Source organism: Prionailurus bengalensis, chromosome F2 (assembly GCF_016509475.1).
Source record: "Prionailurus bengalensis isolate Pbe53 chromosome F2, Fcat_Pben_1.1_paternal_pri, whole genome shotgun sequence".
In the NCBI taxonomy this organism is placed as follows: Eukaryota; Metazoa; Chordata; class Mammalia; order Carnivora; family Felidae; genus Prionailurus; species Prionailurus bengalensis.
This window is the reverse complement of record NC_057353.1, coordinates 29806683-29817395: the sequence shown is the minus strand read 5'-3', so window position 1 is coordinate 29817395 and position 10713 is coordinate 29806683. Positions and strand designations below refer to the sequence as shown.

Below are 10713 nucleotides of genomic sequence, written 5' to 3'. Positions count from 1 at the left end.
GTTACTTCTATGGCTTTTGTTAATGAGCAGATTGTGTTCTTCCAAAGTTGCCCCCAACTTTGTGTGCCCCCAAAGTGAGGGGCAATGATTGGACCTTGTACCCAGATATGCCTCAACAGCTAGATCACTGCCTGGCACATGGCACGTCCTCAGAAAATTAGTTAAGAGAATTTGGGGTTGCAGAATTCCTGAATAATAGCCATAAGTGCACCGTTAAAAGTATAATCATTGGTCAATGATGGTAATTTAACTTTTATTCTAATATTTAAATTATAAAGATTATGTAACAATTTTTAATGAGAATAGTCTTTGCCAGAAATTTAAGATCTTTGAGTTGATACAAAGTTCTAATAGTGTAGGGCAAGCTTAAATGATTGGTAGTGTATCTGCCACAGAAGTAGTTCTCTATATAAATTACTAAAATTTATCTCAATTTAGGACCCTTAAGACTACTCCAGAATTTATTCAATTCATACTTATTAAAATTCACCACTAATTTCCTATGAAATTTAAAAAAGCATACAACACTGGCATAGCACAAACACATTTATTTACTAGCCAAAGGGATGATCCTAATTAAATCAACACTTTGAAATAGCTGCATGTAAAATGTTTGTGATAAAGATAATTGAACACAGTGATGAAAAAAAAAAAAAGCATATGGAGATTTGCTCATTGAACTGAGCTTGTTCATCCTCACAGCTAATTCCTGTCCAAATGATGATGGAATTTTTACTCTACTTTTTCATAGACCCGAGTACAGGTGACATTGTTCATGACGCACTCCTAGAAGAACGATATTAAAGAATTAGGTTAGTCATGCATCCCAGAACAATGGCAGTAGTTCAATACTAGGGTCAGCATCTTATGAAACTTTGTAATCTACTTCATAGATGGAGAAAATGGTTTGTTTTTTTTTTGAGAGAGAGAGAGAGAAAATGCGCGCATGCACATGGGGCAGGAGCAAAGAGAAGAGGAATCTTAAGCAGGCTCCATGCCCAGTACAGAGCCCCAAGTGGGGCTCCATCTCACAAACCATCAGATCATGACCTGAGCCAAAATCGAGAGTTGAAAATCTGACTGACTGAGCCATCCAGGCACCCCAGAAAATACATTCTAAAATTCCTGGGTTTGAAAAGCTAGAACCCATTATTTTGCTTATGATGTGTGTATGGCAAATGAAAGCCCTGATTTGCAAAATCTAAAGTTCTCATGTTCATGATCAGTGATATTGAACAATTAAGTGAACTATGAGTGCTAATAAGGAGATCGGCACTTACCACTACTAATTTACCATCTTCCAATTTTCTTGTTATTGTGCTTTCCTTCCCATCCCATTCCTGATGTTGAACCAACGCGCCATTTGTAAAGGTGCAGACAGTCTGCAAAAATAACACTTTTTAATCTTCCAAAGTATGTTACAAGAAGAGTTTCCATGACTCGTAACTTCCTTAATCAACATTTTTTCATCTTTTCCTTTCTGGGTCCACTTCATTAACCCATACCGACTCTATTCATAATATAGTTTATGCTTTTCAATCTAGACCCCTGTAAGAGACACTCATTCTCTCATGTTTCTTAAACTATTTTTCCAAAATACACTAAGTTATGAAGCTGGTACTTTCACTAATTTGCCAAACTCAGTTCATAAACTAGTTTGACTTTTTCGTTAAGTTTTGCTGATAAACAGTAAGACTATTATTAATACAATCTATCATTCTAGAAGTCTAGAATGGACTTTGTTAAGTCTAGAATGGATTTTTGTTAAGTTATGACTGACCTGAGTTTTTCTGCCATCAGCTGTAGTTTCTTCAAACTTCTCTCCCAGGTTACAGGAGAACTGTGTTGTTTTCAGAGTGCTCTCAGTTTTTATGGTGAGGTTTTTGCCATCAGAAGAGATGATACAATCTGGTTTGGCCATTGCACCCACTTTTCGCAGAGCCATGCCCACTCCTGTAGAATGTTACCCCATGTTAAATAACAGGAAGACCAAGGCTATGGTTTACATAACAAATAGAGTAATTCAACTGCAGTTACTATGTTCTACATATTTTCACTTATTCACTTCTCAATAGCAAGTGTAAACACAAATCCAGTGCTTACCATGTGCCAGCACTTAACATGTATTGATTAATAGGAAGCCTTGCAACAACTGTGTGAGAGGTAGCACTGTCTCCATTTTACAAGAGGAAAGAGTGAGGCACTGAAGTTATTTACCGAAGCTCATTCAGCTAGGAAGTGATGGAGCTGGGAACCAAAAGAACAGACAGTTTGGCTCTAAATCTCAGCTCTTGGCCACCATGCTATGCTGGCCTTCAGAAAGTCAGGGAAGAAATCTGGATTGCTAAAACTATCTACTCAATTCTGCCAAATTTGTATTATAGGACTCTAGCACACAGTCTGACACATCCAAGGCCCTGGATAAATCTTTGACTAATAACTACACAAAATCCAAATCAACTCTATTCAAATACACAAGAGTTTTTTAAGAGTTAACTCCACAATCATGATGCTAATAAAGGGAAAAATTTACCCTCAAAAACAGTAAACATTTCAGAGCTGTGTAACTCAATTACTATATTGATATCATATTGAATTTATAATCTATGTATTTCTCCTTAACGTGAACATTTACAAGGAAACTTAGGTCTAGGCCAAACCGTGGTTTCACAGACGAGACCACAACCTAAGCAAAAATCACTGGCTTGATGATTAAAAATTCAACTAGGCTTGCAACGTCTTCTTGGTGCGTTCTCTTTTGTCATTTTGGGGGCTGGTGCCTTGTGTTGTTAGTGAGTGATTATTTATTCTCACTTTGGACAAAGGGCTCTGCTCTTCCCACACCTTGACTGCCCCCTAAGGAATTGAGCCTTGACCACCTTCATGACTCTAGAACCCTGGAAATAAGCCATCTGGTCAACACATTCACTTTCAATGGGCAGAAAAATGGCATTATGTGGTCCTCACACAAGTGAACACACACACACACACATTTCCTGGATATGAATGAAGTAAATGGCTTTCTCCAGAGTTCTCTTGATCTAGATAGACTTACAGCACACACACCAAAATAGTGCATTCCAGTTTTACTCAGTATCATAAATACACTCAAGATTCACCACAGAACCAGCTTAAGCTGTCATCGTCTTGGATAAAGGCTAAGAAGGAGTGTTTCTGAAGTGCCAGGGGGACTAGGTCTCAATAGAGGGTCTTTGTAGTAGTTTTTACACCAGAAAGGAAGCCCCTTTCCAGATAAGATCCACGCTATAGGATTCGATCCCACTCCATAGTAGCTCCCTAGTGGCCTGCCACAAAGGTCCATTTTTGTTTGCTAATCCACCCATTGTGTCAAGGAGCATACTCGTTGCCAGTGGCCTAGAAAAGGACAATAATAGAGAATCAAGTACAGTTCAGAGTGAGAGGGAAAACTGGAATCTTCCTCCAGAGGCTCATACTCCTGGAAGGCTGTAAGCAGTCCAGGGCTTCTGCAGGGCCACACCCATCTGGCAGGCAGCTGGCAAGCAGCCGCAGGAGGGCTCTGCAGCTTGACTGCGGTTTTCCAGTAAAACCCCCTCACCCTCAACACGCAGAGGGCAGGGCAGCGGAGGGTACCCCCACCCCCACCCCCCGGCTCAGCAGGCCTCGCGGTTTCCCTGGCACAGGCCACCCGCCCACCGCGGCGCTCAGGGCGGCCAGCGCCAGCACCGCCAGCACGAGGTCGGTGTCGCCAGCGCCACGCCTCTCAGCGCCGCGCGGTAGGGGGGGGAAGAGGGCGGGGGACGAGGATGCCCGTGCCAAACCCAAGCGCCCGGCAGGTTTAGGGAGAGGCAGCCGAGGGCGGAACGAAAGCTGAAGCGGGAGCCCCAATCGGACCTTCCAAAGGGCTTCTGCGGGGAACCGCGCCCCGGCCCCGCGCCCCCATGGAGGAGAGCAGGGGTGGGGGAACCCGTGCTCCATCTAGCCACAAAAGAGGAGGCAGTGCCGGCGCAAGGTGGGAAAGGAGTGGGTGCCGCCACGACGGGGCGACTGGGAGAGGCAGGATGGTGGCGGGGGGGGGGGGACGGAGGAGGAGTAGCGGGAAGAGAAAAATAGGGAAAGTTACGGGGGCAGCCCGAAGGAGGTCGAAAGAAGTGAAGCCTGGGGTGGGAGGAAGAGGAGCGCGCTCAAGGGCAAGAAGCAGTGCGGGTGGCTGCCGCGTGGGCTAGGGGAAAGCAGAGCCGGGAGGCCCAGGAGACAGAACGTGTCGAGAATCCTCAGGCGGGCGGCAGGCGCGCGCTGCTCTCCGGGCTGCTTGCCCACGTGGTGGTGGGGGGGTGGGGGTAATGGGAGATGCCTGGGTGTACAGGGGGTACAGCCGAACACGCCCCGCCGCTGGGCTCAGCACGCTGGAGGGGACCTAGGAACAGACACACGCTCGCCACGTTACAGGCGCCGCACGGCCGGGAGCCTCACCTACTTCCTTCATGTATTCGTCAAAGCCTTTGCTCTCCACTAAGCGCCATCTTCCTACCAACTGCTGAAGGGTGGCCATGGTGGGCGCTGGCGGGCGGGCGTGCAGAGCGAGCGGAGCGGGGCGTCAGGAGCGTGGCTTGCGACCTGCCGGCAACCGTGGCTGCTTTATAAAAGCGGCGCGTGCCGGGCGGCACCGAGAGGCCAATGAGAGACGCGCCTCGCCCGCTCCCGCCCCGCCCCCCCTCCACCCGCCCCGCACGCCCCCAGGGCCTCTCTCCCCCGGTCGCCAAATGCGAACCCGTTCCACCTGCCCGGGGACGGAGGTAGGATGGCGGGGGCTCCCGCCCCCCCCCCCCCCCCGGCGCTTCCTGCAAGCGGGAACTCGCCCGGCGCGCCCCACGCCGCCCCGGACGCCGGCGCCTGCACGTTCCAGCGCCTCCGCATGGCCGGGAAGCCAGAGGGGCCACCGGGGGCCCCGGTCCCACCTCTGTTGGGCCGCACCGTTTTCCCTGCAGGCCGTCTTTTTCCTTCGAAATACCCTAAAGAATCCACTAGCCCGAGCAGGGCTTGGGCGGCAGAAATTGGTTGATAGGTGGTGGTTTGGCTGAGCGATAGAGTTCTTTACCCACCTCGTCTCTGCTCTTAGCGGACTAACCCACATCCCATACCTTCCTGAGAGAATCTGTTCTCCCCCTCTTCGGGCCACCGCCCCCCAGTCTCCTCCACCCATGCCCAGTTTGGGCCTCAGGGCGGGTGAGTTAGATTTGAGTTAGACGATTTTATCAGAAGGCACAGGACAGGGGAAGATGTCCTAGGAGGTTCAGTTTACAAACTACAACTCCTTAAGAAGTTTGAGTTGAAGTGACTGTCATTGCTATTAAAGGTAACCATTCAAGAATGTCACTCGTTTCTATTCCTAGCTGAGTGAGCCCCTCATAGTCTGTTCTCAGACTCCCAAGAATTGAGACTCCAGCGCGTTTCCTCGTTGCCTTTATTTATAATAACACCTTGTATGTGTTGTGTAGAACGTTCTACTTTTCAAAGTCTACCTGTCTCAGTATTTGACTTTGTGATCCCAGGTCCTGTGAGAGTGAGTTAGGATGAGGTAAGAAAGTTGCCACACAGGGAGGCCAGCTGCCCTGATGGAGATAAGGTCCATTTACTGCGTGTCTGCTTGTGCTAGATGCTATGCTTCCCCATACTTTTTTTTTACTTAAAAAATTTTTAAGGTTTATTTTTAAGAGAGAGCGAGAGTGAGCAGGGAGTAGGGGGAGAGGCATAGAGACAGGGAGACATAGAATCTGAAGCAGGCTCTAGGTGCTGAGCTGTCAGCACAACAGAGCCCAATGTGGGGCTTGAACTCACACAGACCTGGAGATCATGACCTGATGCTTAACCGGGTGAGCCACTCAGGCACCCTGCTTCCTGGCTACTTTACAGCCATTAACTCTGAGCTCCACTAAATTTTTGCAAGTGTTATTTCAGTTGTTTGAAAGAGGATGTAAGGCAGGGAATGTTTGGAGAGTGGACAGATCCCTGTCCAGTCCTTCTCACCGCAGACCTTGTGGAACAGGACGGTGCCTGGCTGCCTGTAGCTGACTGCTCATGGAGCTAAGAGTTCACAGAGAACCACACCAAGATACGGTTCATGTACGTCCTCAACAAACTGAAATCTGAGATTGGTCATTTCCCAACATGCCTCACAACATTTACTCCCCTGCACTGTATCTGTTTTATTTCAAGTCCCTGCCCTCATTGTAGGGTCACCCCAGTTTTTCTTGTGTACCATTTTACTACTGAGTGACTCAGGCCACATCGTTGTGTCATTAAGAGCCCACATGTCCCACACCTAAGGCTATACTGCTGGAAAATGTTCAAGTTCTGAGGGCAGCTGAACAGGCCATTTGCTCAGTCAGCGATCCAAATGGTGGCTTCCAAACACTCAGGACAATCTGCTGCCCCTGCCTCCTGGAGAGGCGGCTCCTGTGTGTTTGGACTTGCATGCTTGATGTGCTGATTCAACATGTTTTATCCATTTTTGTATAGAACATGGTGATAATGACCAGGACTCTGTCCTGGAATACTAATATTTAGATTATCATAATCAACCATGTTACAGAAATATCAAAAGGAAAATGGTATTTAATACATAACTACTTAAGAAATCATTTTTAGGGGTGCCTGGGTGGCTCAGTTGGTTAAGCATCAGACTTTGACTCAGGTCATGATCTCATAGTTTGTGAGTTTGAGCCCCAGTTGGGCTCTGCACTGACAGTTCAGAGCCTGGAACCTGCTTCGGATTCTGTGTCTCCCTCTCTCTCTGCCCCTCCCCTGCTCATGCTCTGTCTCTCTCAGAAAAGAAATAAACATTAAAAAAAAAAAAAAAAGAAATAGTTTTTGAACACAGAAGTATTACCTAAAACTTAACTTTTAAACACACTCTTTGAGGTAATGAGTGGAAATAATCCTTTTGTGGTTAACACACACCAACAAACAACAGAAAGATATAGGCCAAAATACCTGCTAGAGTCTCTCATGAAACAAAGAAGGGCATGGTCATTGTTTTGTGGCCGTGGGCGACACACTTAATCCCTTGTTCTCTGATGTTTCTCACCTGTAATGTATATGTAGAAAGAGATTGGAGTAGATTGTTTCTAATGCCCCTCAAGCCCTAAATTCAGATTCCCTTCCTTTCTTAAAAATAATGGTAATGGATTTCAAGTTCTGAAAAGCATTAACTACTTCCTTAACCTGCTAACTGAAGTTCTGTTCTAGGCTACTTAACTTGAACCCAACATGCAATGTAAAAACCAAAAATGTTGTAAAAACAAATCTGATGAAAATCTTGCACGACTCTATGGGATAGTTGAGTATATCTCTTTATTGCAAAAAGGGAGCATTGCCGCTTGATTGAGATTAATTATATTACTAAATATATAAATATTGCTAAATATATAATCTAGGGACAAAGAAAAATAGTTTTACCTTAAACCTATCCTGACAAATGTAAGTGACTGTGCTGGTCATGCTGAAGGACTAATAACACATTATTCATATAGATGAAAATGGTTGAAGGATCAAGAATTACCAGCAAGTCTTCCATCTGTAGCTGTAGAGGCCTACCATTTGTAAGACAGATGCAGTTTCACTTAATATCTCTCAAAACTCAGTTTTCTCAGCTCTGAAATTAAGGAGGTAAGAATTACACCAAATGATTTCTTAGGTTCCTTTCAGCTTATCTCCTGTAGTAGTTCATGGCCCTGAAAAATATGCTCACAATTACTCTATTTCCACCTAGTGGTGAAACAGAATATTTCTCTTTGGTTTTCTTTGATGAATGTTACTAGTTGGTCAGCTTCACATTCCACAATCTCACACAAAAGTTTGGTGTGTGTTGTGTAATTTTATTTAAACACAACTTCCTAATTACAGTTTGAGTAGATAAATGTGCCTCCCACAAAGTTGATTATAGCACATAATCATTTCCTAAGGACCCCAAGCACTGGTGGCCTAAAAGTTTGCACCTAGTTGAGAAAGAGCACCACATCAAAAGCAATCATTGCAGCAAATACGCAAAGCCATCCATGTTCAAACAACTGACTCTTTTCTAAGTACATGGGCAGATTAAGCAAAAAGGAGGCCGGGAATGGGCAAAGAGAACACTATAAAGCAATACCTCTGAAATTTTAGTGTGCAAACAAATTACCCGGGGATCTTGTTAAAATGCAGATTCAGTAGTTTGCACAGCAGGATACAAGATCATGCATTTCTAACAAACTCCCGGGTGAAGCTGTTACTGGTTTGGGGACCATGCTTTGAATAGCAAAGCTGTAAAGTATGCAAGAACTTGCATATGGTTTCGATACATCAGAGTGACTTTCACTTCCCTACAGGAGGATTTCTGATTATATCTCCATAAAAATATAAAAATATATAGAAAAGACAGGAAATCGGACAAACTCACTCCAAAACTCATACTCAACATTGAGACTTTTTTCTAATTAACCTGAGGTAGCTATTTTTCTGGCTGTTCACTGGAAAAGAAGGCTTCGAATAGGGTAGGGAAGATGGATACCATGTTTATTTCAATCTAATTTCTTTCTTAAATTTTATAACCAATTGTTTGACCCTGATTCTTCCATGTCCTGCCCTTCCATGCTTTGCATACCCAGCCTAAAACCAGATATTCCTTAAGAAAACCCCATTTGGAATCAGTTCCAAAAGAAAATCCTAGTAAGTGGATAGAGCAAGGATCTGCATCATGTCAGTTGTCTATAGCAGCAAAACTTCCCAGATGAGAATAAGGTCAGCAAGCTGTGCAGCTTAAGGAACACCCGGAAGATTAACTTATATCCAGCCATGGCAAACCACCATTCCATCAGTGGAAAGTTGTTTTCTTTTATGTTTGGTAATGAAATTATTTCTCATGAAAGCATTTATAAAAATGGAATTGCTTTACGAATTTTGTCTTTTTACTTAAAGTAGTTTGATTCCTACCCAACATGCCTGTAAATGGGTAACCACGAAAACTTTCTAGTTGCTTAAATAATTAATCAGGAGTATGTGCTTGCTAAATTAACTGGATGTGAGAATAGAGAGAAAATGAGACATTGCAAAAGTTACAGGAGAAGTTATAAAAATTTTTTAAAGTTATAATAAAATGCTGTTGGTTTTAAATAAGGCAGGGGATATGGTGGCTCAGCTCAGCGTAAGATCAATCCATTTTGCTTGCCGACATAGATCTTTCTACTGTCCAGACATATAGTTTGGGATATGACATTTGCCATTAGCTCATGGCAACGGATTGCAGAAATACGTAGCCCTTTCATGCCTTATGTGGGTGGTATTCAAAGTGTTCTGGTTCTAAAACACGACATGTAAGGGGGCATCTTGAAATAGAGCAGGAAGATGCTTGTAAACTCACCCCAACAAGCACAAAATCTTAGGAAAAACACTGCGCCTACCAGGCAGCACAGCCTCAAAACAAATCCCTTAGCTACCTCAATCTCCTCAAGCCCAGCTCCAGCCAAGCTGCCACTCCCAATATGCACTAAATTATATACAAAGTCTGGGGCTGGTCCAGCCCCAGGCACACAGACAGGTTCATAAAGGGTAGCTTTACCCTTTGAAAATTGCAAAAACAAAAAACCTCCAAATCAGATTTTTCCATGGGACGAGGCCAAATTCTCTCCTTGCAAATTATACTTCCCCATTTTTTCAGTCTCACTTTCCATGTAGTATACTTTAAGTATTTTTCCCCAGATTCTAACACAGTTTGATCATTTTTCTTTATTAGTATTTATCCTTAAGTCTGGATTTTTATTTTTTAAGTTTATTTATTTTGAGAGAAACAGAGAGAGTGCACAGGGAAGGGGCAGAAAGAGAGAGAGAGAGAAAATCCCATACAGGCTCCACACTGACAGCACAGAGTCCGACTGGGGGCTCAGTGTCACAAACCATGAGATCACAACCTGAGTCAAAATCAAGAGTCAGACGCTTAACAGACTGAGCCACCCAGATATCCCCATAAGACTCGATTTTTAAAGTCAAATCTACAAAACCACAGGGTTGCTTGCTTCTGGGCCATTTATCCTGATGGGTCAGGCCCATAGCTTCCTTTCATCTGAATTAGCTTTTAAGAAAAGTCATCAGAATTTAATAGCCTACCTAAATCTGACTGAAGACACCTTCTCAATCCTAACTCTGGTCGTCTTAGTGGTAGGAAGAGCTACTCTGTAACCCCTCAGAGACATACACTGTGCCCGCAAAACAGCACCAAGCTGATTCTGTGCCCTGCTTTAAAGGAGTCAAGCGACAGGATGGATACCTCTTGTTCGTCCACTTGTAAACACCATCGGACACTTTTTGTCCACATTGCATTGACCACACTTAAAAGTATAAATTCAACAGCGTGTAATGAAAGGTTGGTTTTACTCTCACACATTTCCCTGTGCTGTCCTGCCTCTCGTATCCCCACATTCCTCCTTTTACAGCACAAGCATCTCAATTAAGTGACTCACACATTAACAAAGAATAAGAAACCGATCTGAGTTTCCAGTGAACCGCATTTTGTTTTCTGGGTTGGCTAAAAGCTGTGATTTCATACAGGAACGGGGAGGCCGAGTAGGTATTACCATGGAGGGCAACCATGATCTTGGTTTGGGTCTAATTGAGGAGGTGGGATAAAGAATATTTGTGCTACAAATCGCAAATCTTGTCACCTATTTTGCAGCCTCAAAAGACATAGTTAATCCCTCAGGG

The 10713-nt window shown here is 44.4% G+C and overlaps 1 protein-coding gene across 1 annotated transcript; it reads right to left on the bottom strand.

The window, feature by feature from the left end:
- Positions 1 to 528: 528 nt before the first annotated feature.
- FABP5 (fatty acid binding protein 5) lies at positions 529 to 4563 on the bottom strand. Its single transcript, XM_043601264.1, has 4 exons — positions 4453 to 4563; positions 1781 to 1953; positions 1281 to 1382; positions 529 to 786 (listed from the first exon to the last, which is right to left on the bottom strand). Exons 1-4 carry the CDS (start codon positions 4529 to 4531, stop codon positions 733 to 735), a joined length of 408 nt encoding a protein of 135 aa, XP_043457199.1. The 5' UTR covers positions 4532 to 4563; the 3' UTR covers positions 529 to 732.
- Positions 4564 to 10713: the final 6150 nt, after the last annotated feature.